Source organism: Rhincodon typus, chromosome 4 (assembly GCF_021869965.1).
Source record: "Rhincodon typus isolate 14 chromosome 4, sRhiTyp1.1, whole genome shotgun sequence".
Lineage (NCBI taxonomy): Eukaryota > Metazoa > Chordata > Chondrichthyes > Orectolobiformes > Rhincodontidae > Rhincodon > Rhincodon typus.
In genome coordinates, this window is record NC_063335.1 from 104018292 (window position 1) to 104039616 (window position 21325).

The 21325-nt window shown below is 40.8% G+C and overlaps 1 protein-coding gene across 1 annotated transcript in view; it reads left to right on the forward strand.

The window, feature by feature from the left end:
- Positions 1-21325, forward strand: part of trpn1 (transient receptor potential cation channel, subfamily N, member 1) — a 173055-nt gene that overhangs the window by 117004 nt on the left and 34726 nt on the right. Inside the window, exons 18-23 of the mRNA XM_048595966.1 lie at positions 1412-1510; positions 6688-6894; positions 9502-9603; positions 12676-12774; positions 17452-17598; positions 19536-19643. Coding sequence (XP_048451923.1) covers positions 1412-1510; positions 6688-6894; positions 9502-9603; positions 12676-12774; positions 17452-17598; positions 19536-19643 — 762 coding nt within the window. The remainder of the gene's footprint in view (positions 1-1411; positions 1511-6687; positions 6895-9501; positions 9604-12675; positions 12775-17451; positions 17599-19535; positions 19644-21325) is intronic.

The window sequence follows — 21325 nt, forward strand, 5'->3', positions numbered from 1 at the left end:
AAGGGTATCAATGTGGACTTCACAAGCTTCAAAATCTCCCCTCCCCCAACCGCATCCCAAAACCAGCCCAGTTAGTCCCCGCCTCCCTAACCATTCCTCCCACCTCAAGCCCCACCCCCATCTCCTACCACTAACCTCATCCCGCCTCCTTGACCTGTCCATCCTCCCTGGACTGACCTATCCCCTCCCTAACTCCCCACCAACACTCACCTTTACTGGCTCCATCCCCGCCTCTTTGACCTGCCTGTCTCCTCTCCACCTATCTTCTCCTTCATCCATCTTCTATTCGCCTCCCCCTCTCTCCCTATTTATTTCAGAATCCCCTTCCCCTCCTCCATTTCTGAAGAAGGGTCTCAATCCGAAACGTCAGCTTTCCTGCTCCTCTGATGTTGCTTGGCCTGCTGTGTTCATCCAGCTCTACACCGTGTTATCCTTGGTCCTGTACTCGAATCCTCTCTGTACGAAGGCCTACATGCCATTTGCCTTCTTGACTGCCTACTGTACTTGCACGTTTACTTTCACTAATTGGTCTACTGGGACACCCAAGGCTCAAAGCACCTTCCGCTTTCCCAGTCTATTTGCCATTCAGATATTAATCTTCCTTCCTGTTCTTGCTCCCAACATGGATAACCTCACATTTATTTACATTATAATCCATCTACCATGCATTTGCCCACTCACTCAGCTTGACTAAATCACACTGAAGCACATTAAATCACATTTTGCATCCTCTTCATAGTTCACCCTTCCCACTCAGCTTTGTGTTATGTCAAGCTTGGAGATATTTAGTTCCATCATCAAAAGCATTCATATGTAATTAAATACAGATTTCTCAGACACATGCTTTAATTTATTGTGCCATAGCTTCACAGAGCACAATTATAGAAAGGAGGGGCATGCATTTCTATGGTGTCTTTCATGTCCTTGTGGTGTCACAAATCACTTTGCAGCTTGTTTATGTTGCAATGTGAGAAATGCAGCAGAGCGTCTGAGCATGATGAGATCCTAATGAGATCCTACAAACAGCATTTCAGACAAAGGCCTGATATGTATTGTAGCAATGTTCGTATAGTGATAAATATTGGTTAGGACAGGAGATAGAAACACACTCCTCACATTCCATTAACTTGAACATGGCAGATTTACAATCTGCCTTGTGCAGTCAGTGAGATAATGTACTTCCCTAAAGGGAGGCAACAATAGTCAAGGAGGTGGTGTCTCAACTTGGGAACAGAATCAGGGGAACAAACTTTCTGCTGTCCTGCCCTAATGGGAAATATCAAAATTACAATATGATTGAAAAGGGTTTTGTTCTTTAAATATGGAAGTGAGGCAGGTCACCTGCTTCGATATTTTTAGATTGAAGATGCATTTTTACAACAATTGTTAATTTTTTTTAAAATACATTTAGTCGAAGCGGACTCCTCTCCACTTGGCAGCAGGGAATGGACAGCTTGATGTTTGCAACAGTTTACTCAAGATGAAGGCAGACGTGAATGCCACTGATATTGTAAGTTAACACCATCAGCTAAGAACATAAGAAGTAGAAACAGGGTAGACTATGTGACTCCTTGAGCTTGCTCTGCCTTTCATCGCGATTGTGGCTGATCTTCAGTTCAACTCCACTTTCCCACCACTTCCCCATGACTGAGAAAAATCAAAACTCTCAGAATCTGGTATTTCATAGAAACACAGAAACATAGAAGACAGGAGCAGGAGGAGGCCATTCAGCCCTTCGAGCCTGCTCCGCCATTCTTCATTATCATGGCTGATCGGCCAACTCAGTAGCCTAATCCTACTTTCTCACCATAACCTTTGATCCCATTCGCCCCAAGTGCTATATCTAGTCACCTCTTGAATACATTCAATGTCTTGGCATCAACTACTTCCTGTGGTAATGAATTCCACAGGTTCACCACTCTTTGGGTCAAGAAACGTCTTCTCATCTCCGTCCTAAATCATCTACATCGAATCCTCATACTGTGACCCCTGGCTCTGGACACACCCACCGTCAGGAACATCCTCCCTGCATCTACCCTGTCCAGTCCTGATAGAATTATATAAGTCTCAATGAGATTCCCCCCTCATTTAGCTGAACCTCAACAAAAACAATCCTAGACAATCTCTCCTCATACGTCAGACCCGCCATCCCTGGAATCAGCCCGGTAAACCTTCGCTGCACTCCCTCGAAAGCAAGAGCATCCTTCCTCAGAAAAGGAGACCAAAACTGCGCACAATATTCCAGGTGTGGTCTCAACAAGGTCCTGTACATCTGCAACAACACATCCCTGCTCCTGCAGTCAAAACCTCTCACAATGAAGGCCAACATACCATTTGCCTTCTTTACCGCCTGCTGCACCTGCATGCTCACTTTCAGCGACTGGTGCACAAGGACACCCAGGTCCAACTGCACACTCCCCTCTCCCAATTTACAGCCATTCAGGTAGTAATCTGCCTTCTTGTTTTTACTTCCAAACTGAATAACCCTCACATCTATCCAAATTATACTGCATCTGCCAATGATTTGCCCTCTCACGCAACCTGGCCAGATTATGCTGAAGGATCTCTGCATCCTCATCACAGCTCACTCCCCTACCCAACTTGGTATCATCTGCAAACTTGGAGATGTTACATTTTGTCCCCTCATCCAAATCATTAATATATATTGTGAATAGCTAGGACCCCAGCAGCGATCCCTGTGTCACCCCACTAGTTACTGCCTGCCAATATGAAAAGGATCCATTAGTCCCTACTCTTTGTTTCCTCTCTGCCAGCCAGTTTTCTATCCATCTCAATATACTTGCCCCAGTCCCATGCATTTAATCTTGCACAATAATCTCTTATGTGAGACTTTGTCAAACACTTTCTGAAAGTCCTAATGTACCATATTGACTGGCTACCCCATGTCAACTCTACTAGTTACATCTTCACAGAATTCCAACAGATTTGACAAGCATGATTCCCCCTTCATAAATCAATGCTGACTCTCTCTGATCCTGCCACTGCTTTCTAAATGGTCCGCTATAAAATCCTTGACAATGGACTTGAGAATTTTTCCCACTACCAATGTTAGGCTCACTGGTCTATAATTCTCTGTTTTCTCTCTACTTCCCTTTTGGAATATTGGAGTGATATCAGCCACCCTTCAGTCTGCCAGGACTGTTCCAGAGTCTATAGAATCCTGGAAGATGACCACCAATGCATCCACTATTTCTAGAGCTACTTCCTTACGTATTCTGGGATGTAGATTATCAGGCCCTGGGGATTTATCAGCCTTCAATCCCAACGATTTTCCCATCACCATTTCTCAACTAATATTGATCTCCCTTAGTTCTTCCCTCTCACTAAATCTTGCATCCTCCAACAATTCTGGTAACTGATTTGTTTCCTCTTCTGTGAAGACAGAACCAAAGTATGTATTCAGTTCCTCAGCCATTTCTTTGTCCCCTATTATATATTCCCCCGTTTCTGTCTGTAGGGGACCTACATTTGTCTTTACCAATCCCTTTCTCTTCACATACTAGTAGAAATTCTTAGTGTCAGTCTTTACATTCCCTGCAAGCTTACTTTCGTACTCTATTTTCCCCTTCCTAATCAATCCTTTGGTCCTGCTTTGCTGAATTCTAAATTGCTCCCAATCCTCAGATTTATTATTTTTCTTGGCCAATCTGTATGCTTGTTCCTTAGATCAGATACTATCTCTAATTTCCTTTGTAAGCCATGGATTGGCCCTCTTACTCATTTTGCTTCTGTGACAGTCAGGAATAAATAGTTGTTGCAATTCCCCCATGCGTTCCTTGAATGTTTGCCATTGCCTATCTACTGTCATCCCTTTAAGTAACTCTCTCCAATCTATTGAGGCCAACTCATGCCTCGCATCCTCATAGTTTTCTTTATTAAGATTCAGCACCCTAGTCTCTGAATCAACAACCTCACTCTCCATCTTGATAAAAGTTCTACCATGTTACAGTCGTTCATCCCCACGGGATCTCGCACAGCTAGATTGACGATGATTTCCTTCTCATTACACAGCACCCAGGCTAAGATGACCTGCTCTCTGGTTCTTCCTCCACATGTTGATCAAGAAAACCATCCTGTATACACTCCAGGAATTCCTCCTCTGAGGCATTGTGGCTAATTTGATTTGCCCAATCTACGTGCAGATTAAAATCACCCATGATCACCAATATTCCCTTATCGCATACATTTCTAATTTCCTGTTTAATGTCATTCCTCATTTCCCAATGAGAAAGCATCCACAATCGTCTGGGTTGGAGAAAAATTCTTAGCCCACTTAAGTGAAGGAATTTCTCATCACAAACTTAAATAATTTACGCTTTATCCTAATACTATGTCCCTTGATCCAGACCCAGAAGGGACAACCAGTAAACCTGGTGAATGAAATACATTGGTTCCACCTGTCTTGTCAGTTTCAGAATGGAGGACCAGTATGATGATTTGCAAGTATTATTGGCATCTTTTACTGATTTTTTTTCCCCCTTTGGGCATTCCTGAGCCAGAAGAAACAGATCTCTCAGTTTCTACAACATGAAACCCCATCAGAATCTTTCGTCTTTCAATGAGATCACATCTGCTATAAGTTAAGGGAGTGAGTTCCAGATTTTCACTCCCAGTTGGTGTGACAAAATGCTCTAAGGCAATTACATTATGTTTCCTTCCGCATCTAACACCGTCAATCAGAAGAGAAAGGAGGGTGATAAGAGTTAAATCACAGCGCACGTTTCTCTGTACCTCTGCATCAATTTAAAGATATGATTTGATTGTTGCTCAACCTACTAAACTCAAAATGAATTCAAACCAAGATTATTCAATCTCTCCATGTAATTTGGTCTTTTAAATTCTGGTATCATTTTGCTAAATCTGCATTGTATCCCTCCAAGGCTAATATATTTTTCCTGATGTTTGGTGCCCAAACTTGAATACACTCATGAACATCATTTCCTTATTTTTGAATTCCAATCCCACTGGAAATCCTACTGGCTAATTCCATTAGCCTTTCTGAGTTTTCTAACCCATGGACAAGTTTTAATGCTTTGTCTACGTGGGCGCCTGTATTCATTTGGCCCTCCATAGCTCCTACACTGCAATCCATAAGTAAACATTCTCATCTGTTTTTCTCTGTTCCAGAGTTGACAACCTCACACTTTCCCCCCATTGAATTCTGACCTTTTTTTTGCAAAAGAGCATAACTTAACTTGAGTAGTTTGTCCTTAAATAGCTCCAAAACATGTGACATTTAGGAATGCAGTCCTAGAAGAAAGACAATCATTTTGTTTTTAAATTCCCTGATGTATTAGACACCTGCAATTAAATGATTTACACGTTGACATTAAAATGAAACCTAAGAAGAACTAACTGCCTTGTGGTGATGGATGCATTGTTCCAAGAAATTTAAATAACTGTGTTTGCTGTACTCTGACCCTTGGTTCATGTCTCCAATAAGTTATAAAGAAACATAGAAAACAGGAGGAACAGGCCATGTGGTCCTTCAAGCCTGCTCCAGCATTCAATATGATCATGGCTGATCATCCAACTCAATACCCTGTTCTCACTTTCTTCCCATTCCCTTTGATCTCTTTAGCTCTAAGAACGATATCTGTGAACTCTATCTAATTATATCTAACAGAAATTTCTCTTTTGTAAACCCATGCTAGCTCTGCCCAATCCTAACAGGGTTTTCCAAATGCCCTGCTATTAAATCTTTTACAGTACTGTAATGCACTGTGTACTGAACTTCTCATTGAGACTCTTCCTATGCTATAAGAGTGGGTCTGCTGAAAGGAGTCAGCACTCAAATAAGTATTTTATTTTGACCTCTTCTCTCTCCTTTGATAATATTGTTATATGAAGCTGATATTGTTGGTCTCTAACAGATGAGGGATTGAAATGGGACCTGCTTCTGTTTCAGTATTAAAAGTGGGTGATGTGATTTAAACTACTGATCTCAAATAAAGGTTCACCTTACCAAACAGAATTTTTATGAATTTATCTAGGAAACCTGAGGGCATGTTGCCAGATAAATAATAAACCATGCATGATGGATTTTAAGAATCCTTTTGTCAGCACAGAATTAAATCCTAAAGCTAGAACAGGCTCCCCTGAATCAATAGGTGCAATGCAACAATATCTTTCTACTTTTAATTGTTCACTTAGGATGACCAATGACAGGAGTGCATAAAGAGACACTTCAGTATGAAGTACATCCACATCTGCAGTTATGTCACAGATAATGTGGATGCTGTCAGAGCTTCTCATCTTGCACTGGTCAGCACCAAATCACAAGAATACCAATTCCCAAAAGGAAATTTGGCATTCTTGCATCTGTCCTGATGCGTGCAAGTTGTAAAGACAGCATGACTCTTTTACAGCAATTCTGTGACTGCTTGGATATCTATCTGTGCTTTTCTCCCTCAGATATGTACCGAGTTTTCCCTTAACTGCATTTCTGCTAAATGTCCCAACTGCTCCATGCGGTAGTTCCAAATGCCAACCGCACTCTAGTTAAACTCTGAACGATATTTTCCCATTCCCCCAATAGCCGTCCCGTGGCCAACTGAAGTGTGATGGCTGTCTTCGGTTGACAATGGCCCAGAACACACTTTTCCAAGAGATGGTGCCAATGATGATCTCTAATCATTGACCTCTGCTGTTTCCCACCTTTGACAGCATGGACAAACACCACTCCACCTCGCAGCAGAAAACAACCATTCTGAGGTTGTGAAACTCTTCCTCAAACAGAAACCGGAACTGGTGACTTCTGCAAACATGGAAGGCTCCACCTGTGCACACATTGCCGCATCAAAGGGAAGTGTCGCCGTGATAAAAGAGCTGCTAAAATTCAATAAAGCTGGAGTCACTACTGCACGGAACAAGGTGAGGCCTGAGGTCTTCAAACTCTGGGGAACATAAACAAAAATAAATAGATAAGTGAACAATAAATGACTTAATGGGAACTATCTGAACACTATATTGGCCTGGATATTCTGATGGCCAGAAAGTGGTTGGAGCCATGTCAACTTTGTAGACCTGTACAGGTTATAGTTTCAAATTTTTTGTTTTCTTTATTCATTCACGGGATGAAGGTGTCGCTGGCTAGGCAGCATTTATTGCCCATCCCTAATTGCTCGGAGGGTAGTTAAGAGTCAGCCACATTGCTGCGGGTCTGGAGTCACACGTAGGTCAGACCAGATAAGGATGGCAATTTCCTTCCCCAGGGGGCATTAGTGAACCAGATGGGTTTTTCTGACAATAGACAGTAGATTCACAGTCATCATTAGATTTTTAATTCCAGATATTTTTATTGAATTCAAATTCCACCATCTGCCATGGCGGGATTCAAACTCGGGTCCCCGGAATGTTATCTGGGTCTCTGGATTAACAATCCAGCAATAATACCACTAAGCCATCACGCAAGACCTGCATTTGCAGATTCAACAATACTTGGAAAGATTGTGGACTCTGGAAGCAACAGAGTTGAACTTGAAAGGGAAATGGATAGTTGTTAGAAAGGACTGTGAATTAGTAGATGAAACTTAAGCAGAGAAATATAAAGAAATCCATTTTGGTAGGAGGAATGAGCAGAGAAGATATAAAATATAGCATAGAATTCTCAACATGGTGCAGGAGCAGAGGAAGTTGGGTGTATATGTAAATAAACCATTGCAGAATAGGTTGACAGCATGGTTAATAAAGTACCTCCCTCTCATCCCCGCCTCCTTAACCTGTCCATCTTCTCTCCCACCTATCCGCTCGTCCCACTTCACTGACCCAATCCCCTCCACTGCCTACCTGCACTCACCTATTACCATCCCACCTATCTTCCCCAGTGACACCCCTTCTCTCTCTATTTATTTCAAACCTCCCTTCCCCCTCCCCCATTTCTGAAGAAGGGTCCTGACCCAAAACGTCAACTTTCCTGCTCCTCTGATGCTGCCTGGCCTGCTGTGTTCCTCCAGCTCCACACTGTGTTATCTCTGACTCCAGCATCGGCAGTTCTTACTGTCTCTTGATAAAGTACTGTTGGCTTTAATAATTGGGTAAAGTTCAACAGCAAATAGATGACGTTAAACTGGTATAGCACAATGGTTTGACATCAGCTGTTACATCCCATTCTGGACACAATACTTTAGAAAGGACATGAAAGCACTGAAAGTGCACAAAAGATTTATGAGGGTAGTTACCAGGGATGGGTAAATTCAGTTACACGGATAGATGAATGAATTTGAGATTGTTTTCCGTGGGGAAGAGAGGGTTGGGAGGAGAACTGATCAAGGTAGTCAAAATCACAACCCATCCGGATATAGTAAAAAAATGAAAAACTTCCCCTGGTTGGAAGGATCGAAAATAAAAGGGCACGGACTAAAGCTAAAGAAGCAACAAAAACAAGAGGAGAAGTTCCTCCACACAATGAATGGTCAGGATCTGGAATGCGCTGTCAGAAGGAAATTAGATTGTTATCCTAAAAGGGAAGATGGGCAGTTTTTCAGGCAGTGGGCAGGAGATTGGCAGTGGGTGAATTGTGCATTCAGAGAGCCATAAAGGCAAGTTTAACCAATTGGCCTTTCTCTGCACTGTACAATTCTTTAATTCTGTCGTTTTTAGCTGTGCCTCAAATGTTTTAACCTGTGATGCCCACCTCAATGATATTTTGAATTTCATTAACTGTTATAGCATTCACAGTTCCAATGTGCTATATATTAAAACCTGTCAAATCACAATGATGTTATAATGAGATTTGTCAAAAGTGTTGTATTTGCATTTATTTGTTGTGATCACTTTTGAAACCAGTAACTTTGAAAGAAACAATCCCTGGAATGACCCCAATAAAATTCCACTTTACCCTGTTGACAAAACACCCAGCTCTTTAACATAGATAACACAGTATGGAGCTGGAGAAGCACAGCAGGCTAGGCAGCATCAGAGGAGCAGGAAAGTTGACATTTCAGGCTGGGACGCTTCTTAGGGTCAGTTTCTCAAGGATTCAGCAGGATGACCCCCTAGGATTCCCACCTCCATGTCTGCATGAGGACCATTCTGCCCTTTTACCCAGGTGCATTAATCTCTTGTCTCAGGAATCAGGCTGTACCTCCCCAAAACCATTTGTATATGCATGCATGAATTAAAATGAAGCATAGTGTGCATTTACTGGTGTCAACAAACACAGCCAACTTGGAAATGAACATATAGGCCGCACTGGTCCTCCGTTTTGAAGTAAACGAGGTATGTTGGCCTGTGTGTCTTACTCACCAGCTTTGCCTGTTTATCCTTCTGTGCCAAACGTGCTTTGATTGTATTGTCAGGACTTGATTCTAATTCTGGCTGAGAAAAGTTAAAAATATTACAGTCCCAACATGAGCTTTCCTCATCTCACAAGCACTGAAAGAACAACTTAATTTACAAAAACACAAAAAAGGTTTTCTAACTGAGGCAGGAAAAGACTTACTTGCTTGTTTTTGAATGTTGTGACTTTATCATTTTCAGACCAAAGACTCCACTCCACTCCATCTCGCTGCTGCTGGAGGTCATGCTGAGGTTGTTAAGGTTTTGTTGGAGGCTGGTGCATCCACCACTGATGAAAATGCGGTGAGTATAGTCCCGATAAAGGTCTCGAAAATTATGTTTGGGTTGACAAACCCTTTGCACTTGTGGAACATTTAAAACTGGTGAGGGAAGAAGGAGGTCTTAAATATAAGGCAATCACAAAAGTCCAATGAGGAATTCAGGAGAAACTCTTTAGAGAGTACTGTGTGTGGGATTTGCTAACTCGTGCAGTAATTCACACGCAAAAAAAAATCACGAAACTTCAGGGAGAAATAAAAATAAGCTCACCTGCCATTAGGGTTAGGTGTCCAAATGGGACATGACCACCTTCAAAGATGGAGTGAGTTCAATGACCTGTTTGCCTGCTGTGAACTCGAGATGATTCTGTTTAACTGAGCTACATCTCAAAGTCCACAAGCGTTTTGTTTTTTCCTTGCATGGACAAACAGTTTCTGCAACATATCAGCCACTGTAGGTGTTAGCAGGGACAGGTTACAGTAGCCATGGGCAATGTCATCCTCAGAGATGGTAGCCCAATGTGTGCCCAACTCCGGCCCATCACTCGTCCTCCTCAATGCCTTCCCATGAAACCAGTGGTGCCAATGGAAGCAGCAAAGTGACACTTGGCTGCAATCCAGGTTCCATTCTCATGAGGCCATCAAAAAAAGAGCTCTCAATGATAGCAGTGTGAGCTTTGTGTTATATAATTCATGCATGAGACGTGGCTGTTGCTTGTCCGTTCCCAAAGCCTCCATTCTTTCAAGTGCTTGCAGCCATTCCACCGTCTCTGAGCCTCCAGCCTCGATGCCTGTATCGCAGATTTTCCAAAACTAGATTCTGTGTGAGACTTTCATAAAGATAACTATATATCAAACTGAATACAGGAACATTTCACAGGAACATGGGAACAGAAGTAAGAGATTCAGCCCCTCAAATCTGTCCTATCATCCTGATCAATATCTTAACTCCTTTTACCCACCTTGGTTCCATATTCCTTAATACCTTCATCTAACAGAATCTATTGATCTAATTTTCAATTGACCTAACCTCAAGAACCTTTCTAATGGACAGCTTTCCAGATCTCCACTAACATGTAGAAAGGCTCAGTTCTAATTTTAAAACAAGTCTTCTTAGTCTGGACTCTGTCCACCAGAGAAAATAGATTTTTTTGTTTGTTTCAGAGATATGGACATAACTAGCTGGGCCATCATTCATTGCCCATTCCCTATTTCCCGGGAGCAGATGGTGATGAACTGCCTTCTTGAACTGTTACAGTCCTTGGGTAGTAGGTGCACTCATAATGCTGCTAGGGAGGAGGTTGCAGGATTTTAACCCAGTGACTGGGAAGGAAGAGTGTTATATTTCCAAATCAAGATGTTGTATGTCTTGGCAATGAACTTGCAGCCAGTGATGTTCCCATACATGGCTGCCTTTATTCTTCTAGGTGGTAGAGGTTGCAGGATTGTTAGATACTGTCATAGGAGCTGTGGTGAGTTACTGAAATGAAAAATAATTTCTCCTACTGCATTCTAAATTTCTTCAATCATCTTAAACATATCAATTACATCACTGCTTAAACTTAACCTATACTTAAGGATATATGAGCGTAACGAATTGCAATCTGCCCTTGGAGATTAATTCATTTAGGTCTTGTATCATCCTGGTGAATCTGTGCAATATCCCTTCTAAAGCAAATAGCATAGATCATGCTGTATAAAATGACCCATTATTTAAGACAATCCCATTTTGTTTGGCACCAAAATGCTTATTTAGGTCTCTACTTAATGTGCAAGTCAACCCTATTTTTCAGTTAACAAATACAAGGTTACAGCTATATCAACAAAAAGATTCATCTTCAGATTTTTAATTCAGGAAAATATGATTAGTGTTATACTTTCTCAAAAAGTAATTCCTTTATCGATATTTTCAACTTGTAGGCAGCAGGACAACTCAAGAAATATCAATAAACGGGACAGCAAACATTTATCCTGTACAAGGGGAGAATGGGGACTGATTGACAAGTAGACTCTGATTGTTATAGATGCTGCCATGGAGAATGCAACAGTTACTGATGACCAACAGTTAATAGCCAGACTTTGTTTAGATTTTGAACCAGACTGGTTAGCTGATTTGTTAGGACATTGCCCCGAAAAATAACTATGTAAACGGGTGTCAGCTGTTTTGCAGGATTGAAGGAAGTGACGTGAGTGTACGTGGTCTTTGTGTTGCAAACAACATATTTTTGTGTATTAATATGTGCAGTTTCTAGTACACGCACACGTACCATACTGCAAGCCAACTAAAAATCCTAAATCGAATGTCATTTGTAATTCTTTGCAGAGTCAGAATTATCCAACAAATGTTTTCCAATTGCAGAATCATACCTAATGTTGGATACTGCTGTTGCAAGTTTTGTAAACATGGACTGATTTGTTGCAGTTAATAAGATGCTCAATGTGAACAGGCGAAGGGAGAAGCTATTTGATACTCTAGTCTTCTAGTCTTTTGGATATATGGCTGCGTACCTGGCATCACACTGGCACTGAAATTCATTATTAATTTTATTATTATTATTATTATTATTCAATTGCGTGATAGGAAGAATGTCAAACTCAGATTATCCTGTAGGAAAGTTACCTCAAACATTTGAGCAACCCTTGAAGCTAGTTGTTCACAATGCTGCTGTGCAGTAGCAATACAAGTGGTGTTCGGCACTAGCTTAATGCTGCTCTTCTGCCCAAAAGTTGCTGTGCTCGCTCGCTTGATAGAGTTGATAAACTTGCTCTAGTAATTGCTTGCCATCTGCACAGGCCTCATATCCTGAATCCCTCCCCATTTCATTCCCTTGCTTTAGGTCCGATGTCACTTTGTTCAAGGCAGGGTTTCACACCTCTGCCGATGACACCTTTCTCAAGAGTACCATAGCCCAATGAGTGTGTCAACCACTTAGCTCTGTGTTTCAATTCACTGTCATTAATCTGAGTAAGGTAATAAACAGAGTGATGTTAGTTTCTGAATGTGATTGAGCAGTTTTCTTGCTTGCTGTACTTGGGAATTATTATTCTTCCTGAATATAATTACTTTGATTGTTTAATTTTTTTCTTCATTTACCAGGAGGGAATGAATGCAATTCATTTAGCTGCTAAAAATGGCCACATTAATGTCCTGGAAGCCCTGAAAGGCACTGTATCCTTTAAAATAACCAGCACAAAGGTTAGAGACAAAGCCTGACTCTTTATGTTTGCTTCTCATTTTGATTTATCTTAGCTTTAACATTGATTTGGTTATCATTTGAAACCTGGGTAGAGACAAGCTAAAGAATGTCTTGCAAAAGCTGTTCAAATTGTTCTAGTAGTTACAGAGTGTGCCCACGGTGGTCATCTTACCCCTGATAATTACCTATTTATTGTTACTTAATAAATTCATAGTTGTTTCAATTGTTTATTTTTCATAAAAGCACAGAATTGCCATTGCACAGGAAGAGACCATATAGCCCATGTGCCTTTGCTGGACCTCTGAAGGAACAATTCACCTGCTGCCACGCTGCCTTTTCCCAATAGCTACGTACACTTTTCCTTTTTAGATAGTAATCTTTTGAAAGCCTAGTTTGACCTTGTCTGCTTTGCATTTTCAAGCAGTGCATTCCAGATTCCAATCATTTAATGCGTGAAAATGTTTTCCCTCATGTGGCCATTACATCTTTTACTGATCAATTTAAATCTGTGCTGTCTTTTATTTAATTTATCCTCTTTTTATGTTCCAGCTGTGTTGATATCACAGTCCAATATCAGTATTTTGCCAAAATCCATAAATCTGTTTAGCGATAGCTGAACCAGCCATGACCCACTGACATGGTTTTTCATTATATGATAGATCCTTCCATCAATGGGAATATTTATCAATGTACTCTTTCAAAATCCCTCATGATTTTGAATACTTCCATCAAATCTCCTCTGAACCTTCTACAAGGAGAACAGTCCCAAGGTCTTCACCCTATTGATACTGCCGAAATTCCTCATTTCTGTAACCACTATCATGAGTCTTTTTTGCACTCTCTCTGATGCCTCCACAACTTTCCCTAGAGTGTAGTGCCCAGAACTGGACAAAGTACTCCAGTCGAGGCTGAACAAATGTTTTACATGGTTTTAACATAACTCTCTTACTATACTCTCATGGATAAAACATTATTAACCAGCCTCTCAACCTGCTTCACTACCTTCAATGATTTATACACATATACCACCAGGTTCCTCTGCTCCCACAACCCCTTTAGTCTTTAGTTTATGACTTCTCTGCATTCTCCCTACAAAATTGATTCTATTCACACTTCTCTGCATTAATATTCCACTGACCATTCCACTGTCTAGAATTGAATAGAATAGGAATTTATTGTCACTTGTATTTTTACAAAAAATACAGTGGAAGTGTTTAAGTTGCTGAAGTTCTACTCTTTTCTGCTAATAGTTTACAATACATTCAAGCTCCATGACATGCTCAGATTTGAAATTGTGCCTTCCAGAGTAAGGTCTCAGTCACTCCATCAGGAAGAGTAGGTTCTCTAACAGCAATGCTCAGGAACTCCACCTTCATCCAGTCTGAAATACAACCAGACACCACTGAGATATGCTCTGTGTCACTCAGCCAATCTAATATCTGTGTGGCGATAGTACCTTTTGTTCCATCCACATTTACTCATACGTCATTGGCATAGAATAGATTTGTCATAGGTAAATGCTTAACAAAGTCAACGCTTTGCAATGCCTATCCACTTTCTGATTGGATAAATCAGGTAAACGTGATGGTCAGACATTAGAGGTTTTGAAAACTAGATCTCCACACACTTTGCAAACTTGCAATGTAGTGCACTAGCCTCAAGTGATTTAGAATTTCATTTCAAAGTTCTCTTCCTCTTAATGCCCTGTGCATAAATCCCAATGGTCTGTCTGTGAAGGATGCTTATTCAGTATTGTGGCAGTTCATAATAGGGATCCAGTGTTACCATGAAATGGCAAGTACTTGGAAGCTAATTCATGCAACAAAGCAATTTACAGGTAAAGAGGACATGAATGTGCACTGTTTCATTTCTTTGGGGCTGTATTCTTGGTGTGTATTCCCTGATGATCGAGTCAATGTGATAGAAAGATACCTGTGGCGTTGCTTTAATGGCCTACAAGCTAGCTTCTTTCTGTCTTTGTATATATCAATCGTGGCTCAGCTGGTAACCCAGTTGCCTCTGGGTAGGATGGTTAGGCTTTCATGTCCTGCTCCATGATCCAAATCATGTTTCATCCTCCAGCATTTCCTTGTTACAGATAACACGTTTTTGGATGAGACCTTACACCAAGTCCCTGTCTGCCTCTCAAGTGGCCATGAAATATCTCATGGGCATTATTTTCAAAAAGAACAGAGATGTTATCCCCTGTTCATAGGCCTGTATTTACCCTTCAGCTGACAACAGTTATCTGGGTCAAGATCGCACTGCTGTTTGTGGAAGTTTGCTAAGTGCCAATTAGCTTCTCCTACATGGATGCATCAAAAATAGATTATTTGGAGGAAAGTACTTTTAAATGTCTGATGGTCATGAAATGTACTATATTAATAAATGCAAATTTATTTTCTTTCTCATTGGCCTCTGCTTCAGAAGGCATTCCCACTGGGAAGCCCAAGATTACAAAGCTGTACTGTGTACAAAGCTGAACTAAAAATAGGAGCAAAAGTCCTGACTCAAAACCTCAAAGAAGGAAATAGCTGAGCATAGAAAGAGATGCAGCCTTCAGTAACAGCCCACAAAGTGGCATCCTCAGTCAGGTAAGCAGCTCAGTGATACCTTAGAGCAAGTGGCATCTTTATGCTCAATACATTTGAAAATACAGAGGAATGAGCAGATGGCTGGCTACTGCCTTTTGATTTGGTAGGCTTTTGGAATGTCTTAAAGGAAGCTTGAGCTTCATTGGGAAGCATCATAGATAGCCACAGGTGATGTGCCAGGAGACTGGAGGTTGGCTGATGTGGTGCCATTATCTAAGAAAGGTGGTAAGGAAAAGCCAGGCAGCTATAGACTGGTGAGCCTGACATCACTGGTGGGTAAGTTGTTGAGGGGATTCTGAGAGACAGGATTGATAGGCTTTTGGAAAAGCAAGGACTGATTAGGGATAGTCAGCATGGCTTTGCGCATGGGAAATCATGTCTCACTAACTTGACGGAGTTTTTTGAAGAAGTGACAAAGAAGTTTGATGAAGGCAGAGCGGTGGACATTGTCTGTTTGGATGTCAGCAATGTGTTCGATAAGATTCTGCATGGTAGACTGGTTAGCAAGGTTAGATCACATGGAATCCAGGGGGAGCTAGCCAATTGGATACAAAATTGGCTTGAATGTGGGAGACAGAGAGTGGTGGTGGAAGGTTGCTTTTCGCAGTGGAGACCTGTGACCAATGGTGTGCCATAAGGATCAGTTTTGGGTCCACTGCTTTTCATCATCTATATAAACGATTGGATGTGAATATAGGAAGTATGGTTAGTAAGTTTGCAGATGACACCAAAATTGATGGTGTAATGGACAGTGAAGAAAGTTATCTTAAGAGTACAATGGACCTTGATCAGATGGTCCAATGGACTGAGGAGTGTCAGATGGAGTTTAATTTAGATAAATGTGAGATGTTGCATTTTGGTAAGGCAAATGAGGGCAGGACTTACACAGTTAATAGTAGGGTCCTGGAGAGTGTTGCCAAAGAAAGGGACCTAGGGGTGCAGGTGCATATTTCCTTGAAAGTGGACTCACAGGTAGACAGGGTGATGAAGAATACATTTGGCACACTTGTCTTCATTGGTCAGTGCCTTGAGTATAGGAGTTGGGATGTCATGTTGTAGCTGTACAGGACATTAGTTCGACCACTTTTAGAATACTGCGTTCAATTCTGGTTGGCCTTCTATAGGAAAGATGTTGTTAAACTTGAAAGGGTTCAGAAAATATTTAGAAGGATGTTGCCTGGATTGGAGGTTTTGAGCTATGCGGAGAGGCTGAATAGGCTGGGGCTTTTTTCTCTGGAGCATCAGAGGCTGAGGAGTGACCATATAGAGGTTTATAAAATCGTGAGGGGCATGGATAGAGTGAATAGCCAAGGTTTTTTTTCCCCAGGGTAGGGGAGTCCAGAACTAGAGGGCATATGTTTAAGGTGAGAGGGGAAAGATTTAAAGGGACCAAGGGACAACTTTTCCACGCAGAGGGTGGTGCACGTATAGAATGAGCTGCCAGAGGAAGTAGGAGAGGCTGGTGCAATTACAACATTTAAAAGGCATCTGGATGGGTATATAACTAGGAAGGATGTAGAGGGATATGGGCCAAATGCTGGCAAATGGGACTAGATATCTGATTAGTGCGGACTAGGAGGACCAAAGGGTCTATTTCTATGACTCTATGATTCTATCACTCAAAGTTCAAGTGGAGTTTGGCAACTTTGATGCAGGAGCCTTTAAGAACATTTTTATCTCTGTCAATTTTCCCAAAACATGAATGATTTGAAGGAGGAAGGAGTTATATTTGTTTACCACCAGCCTCTTAGCCTTTTAATGTGACAAACTATCTGCAATCTGTAGAAATGCATTTATACCGTATTCTATATATAAACCAAATCATGTGGAAGCAGAACTAAAATTATTGTTTTGTTACCTTGAGTGTAAAAGTCCAATATATCTTCAAAAGCAACATCAAATCTTTTTATATTTGCCCACGAACCTTCTGAAAGTCCTGCTAGTTTTTCATCATTCAATCGCTTTATAATCTTGAGGTTTATCTCACTTCAGATCATTTTGTCAGGTTGAGCACCTTGAGATGACACTCCCTGAAACTCAAATGCAGCTTTATCTAACCAAACTCATTTCCCTTCCTTGAAGACTGGATTCACTGCTCTTCACGTGGCTGCGCATTTTGGCCAGATGGACTTTGTGCGGGAGATTCTCACCAAGGTACCAGCAACCATACGCAGTGAGAATCCGAAGAGCACCAATGAGGGACAACTGATGAAGGAACAGGCAACCGAGGTATCAGAGTTGATATCCTCCTCTTTTAAAAAGCTTTAACTTTTGAACAATTTTAGCTTTTTAAAAATATTTTAAAACTTTTAGAGCAGGCACGTTAGACTTCCATAAACACCTATTATTTTATTTTCTTGTCGTGATTCCATATTGTAGCAACCTTTCAGCTGAGGATGTAGAATGGAGCAGTGAATAAACAAACAGAATAATCTGCTTTGTTACCAGGGCTCCAAGGATTAAATCATGTGGAGGGATTTGCTTCAACTAAGCTTGCATTCCCTGCAGGGTAGAAGGTTATAAAGTATATTGATGGAAGCTTTTGTGATTTTTCAAAGGAATAAATTGGATAGATAGAGGGAAACTTCCTGTGTGGAATTCTAGGACAATGGAAAATAACCTTCAAGTCAGAACCATCGCATTAGGAGAGAAACTAAGACACATTTTTCATGTGAAAGATGATAATGCTGTTAAAGATTGTAAAGAATTCTCTCCCACAAGAAGCAGTAATTGACTGGTTTGTCAGAAATTGCTAGATTTTCATTTGGCAAAGGTGCAAAAGGACACAGAGCCAAGGCAACATACAGATCTACCGTGCTTATCAAGGGGCTGAATGGCCTTCTCCTCTTCCTATGTTTCAGTGCCTTGGGCTTAGCATAAAAACTTTTATTACAAATGAGTCTTTTTGTTAAAGCAAATGATTGAAGTTTAGGGATATCACCTCAGTTGAGTTTAGCCTTGAAGGCAGATATAGGATCAGCCCATGACAAGCATTAAGGGACCACTAGAAACTGTCCAATATAGAGTCTGAAGCAATAAATCACTGTTGCTACTGTTAATGAGGATGCACATCATTCCAAAGTTGGTTATAAATCCTTCAGTTCTACTCAGTGTTTAAAAATGTGCAGTGGAGTAAGTTCCAAGGATATGGCAGACTAGTGCAATGTAAGGAACTCTGCATTGTGTCACATCTGGGAAAAATTCCTCATATGATAGCAAATCTCATTACCTGATACATTTTTATCCAAAAGGAAGCAAATTAATTATACTTATAAAACCTTTAATTATTCATCCAGACTATGCTGGATTTGGTCTTCCCATGCATTTAGATTTTTTTTTTGCGACCATTTGTGTTTTAAATTTTCCCTCTCTGATGATGGCTTGAGTATTATTAGATATTTGAATAAGAAATTTTGAGTGCACAGTCTACTTTACAAAACTTTGGATAGTACATGTAACAACAGCGAGAAGCAGTTTCCTTTAAAACTCCTTGAATCTTTGTTAAAGTTAGATCTATGATGTTGAGTGTGTTCTTCCAGTCTGAGATGTGACACTTCAAATGTCTAAAAGCCTAGTATATCAGTGGCAAGATTGTTCTGGGTGATTTTAAGCAACCTGGTCAGAGATGTCATTACACACCTCTGGAGTAGGTGTGACTTGAAGCCAGGCCTCCTGGCTCAGAGGTAGGGACACTACCACTGCACTACAAGGCATTGTTCCAAGGTTAGTCTAAATAAGGAAGTCAGTCTTTAGCCATTCATTACATTAGACAATATTTCAGGTTGAAGTTACCCCAGCTGCTTGACACAGGAAGCCCCACTAGTTCTGTACACAGTGCTGGTGAGTCTCTGCAGAGGGGGTTTGACTTTAACTCAATCAACCACTCTAACTTTGGTTGCAAATTTCTGGTGACTGTGTAAAAGCAGAAATCTGCATTTGTTTGAGCAAGATCACTGGCTATGACTTGAAGAGTTATTTTCAGAATGACTCAGAGAATCGCTTGAAAAATTGGGTTGCCTTCTTTTAGGAAGATGGATCCTGAATCAGTAAGTGATAATTTGTCATTTTCCCTGGGGTGGGAATTGCGAAATGAAGGAATAATTGCTCACTCAGTGTTATGGAAATCCAGGTGAACCTGGGCTAAAGACTTTATTGCACTGTTTCAGTCAGGGTACACACCATTACACCTGGCAGCACAGTCTGGGCATGAGAACTTGGTACGACTTCTGCTTAACTACCCAGGGGTTCAGGTGGACACTCAAACCAGCTTACAGGTAAGATGGCCAACTTTGTTAAATGAATTTGTATTTGTGCCATTTACTGCTTCATGGATGTCCTCCATTTCCATGGTGGTGAGATCACTGAATGTATAAGATTAAAACCTACAACAGGGATTTTAAAATCAAGATATAGCTTGAGTTGAAATTAATGTCAGTCAAAGACAGAATGGAAGGGAAAATGACACTGAAAACATGCAATGCTTTAGTATCCTTGTGTTTATTAATAAAGACCATTTCAACACGTGTTGGTTTTCTCTCTCAATATTCTCAGTAGGAATTATCACACCATTTTTCAATTCCTTTCATTCCAAACGGGAATATGTCAATTGAGAGCAGGTGGGGTGTAAAGAGACTGACTTACATGAAGCTGCTATAGAACTGAACAGGGAAATAAACTAGTTATTAATATAGCATTTATCATATTCTTGGAACATCTAAACCACTTAATGAGCAATGAATTACAATGGAATATGTAACCAAAATTTGAATGACTTGTTATTGTCTCTCCCTACAATCATTCCTCAGAAGTCAGTCTTTAGGGTTAGCACCATAGGTGCTCAAAAGACCAGACACTACTCAAGTATTTGGTGGCAAAGGCTCACAATATAAAGTTCAGGTTCCTACATTTCCCAATCAAACTTATCAAAAATGTGCAGTGGAGTAAGTTCCAAGGATATGGCAGACTAGTGCAATGTAAGGAACTCTGCATTGTGTCACATCTGGGAAAAATTCCTCATATGATAGCAAATCTCATCAAATGACCCACATCTTAAAATAAAGGTCAGAAAACAAAGAGTGTACTTGCTCATGAATTTACAATAAGCGCTTCTGCCCCAACAGATCTTTTCACCTAAATGTTAGAGAACTATTGGAATGACTTCATTTAAAAGAAAGATTCATTCCTGTATCTCAACAGTCCCCTTACACACATTCCAACTTCAGTGAGGGGTCACCCCTATCTCTACATTGAGCATCTTGCTTAACTGGCAGAGTTGTAACCAGTTTCTTACAGCCAGTTCTTGCACATTCACTATTTTTGTTATTTTCTACTATTAACATGTCTCCCGGAGTTATAGGGAGAAGGCAGGAAAGTGGAGTTGAGGATTATCAAATCAGCCAGGATCTCATTGAATGGTAGAGCAGACCCGATGGGCTGACTGACCTATTTCTGCTCCTTACGATCTTATGTCCTCAACACTCTTAAAGCAAAACTGCTAATCAGCTCACTGATTATTAATAAGGATTCCTTAAACTCATGACTTCAACAGCCTTGTAGGATGTCTTTCTCTCTGGCATGACCATTGCTTTCTGCTCTGGAGTTTTCTTGTCACTGACCTCTAAGCTGCTCAGGAGTTCTGCCCAGCCCTGACTGCTTGGGGACTGCTCAGAACAGCACTTTTGCTATCACAGGCCTCTTCCTCCTCCTTGAGCTTGCTTCAAACACCTTAGCAGTTATGTCTTTAGGTGGCTTGCTGGTCATTTTGCTGAAATCACGTGATGTCTGGGGTATATACTGCTTTGAACTCAATGTTCAAAATGACTTTGAGACCTTTAAAAAAGTACAGGTCCAGAGATGTTCCACATGATTGAAATCTTAAAATCAATTTTCTCTGTTGTTGAACCCCAGTTCCCAAAAAAATAATAATAATGTAGCACATACCTACATAACATTTGCC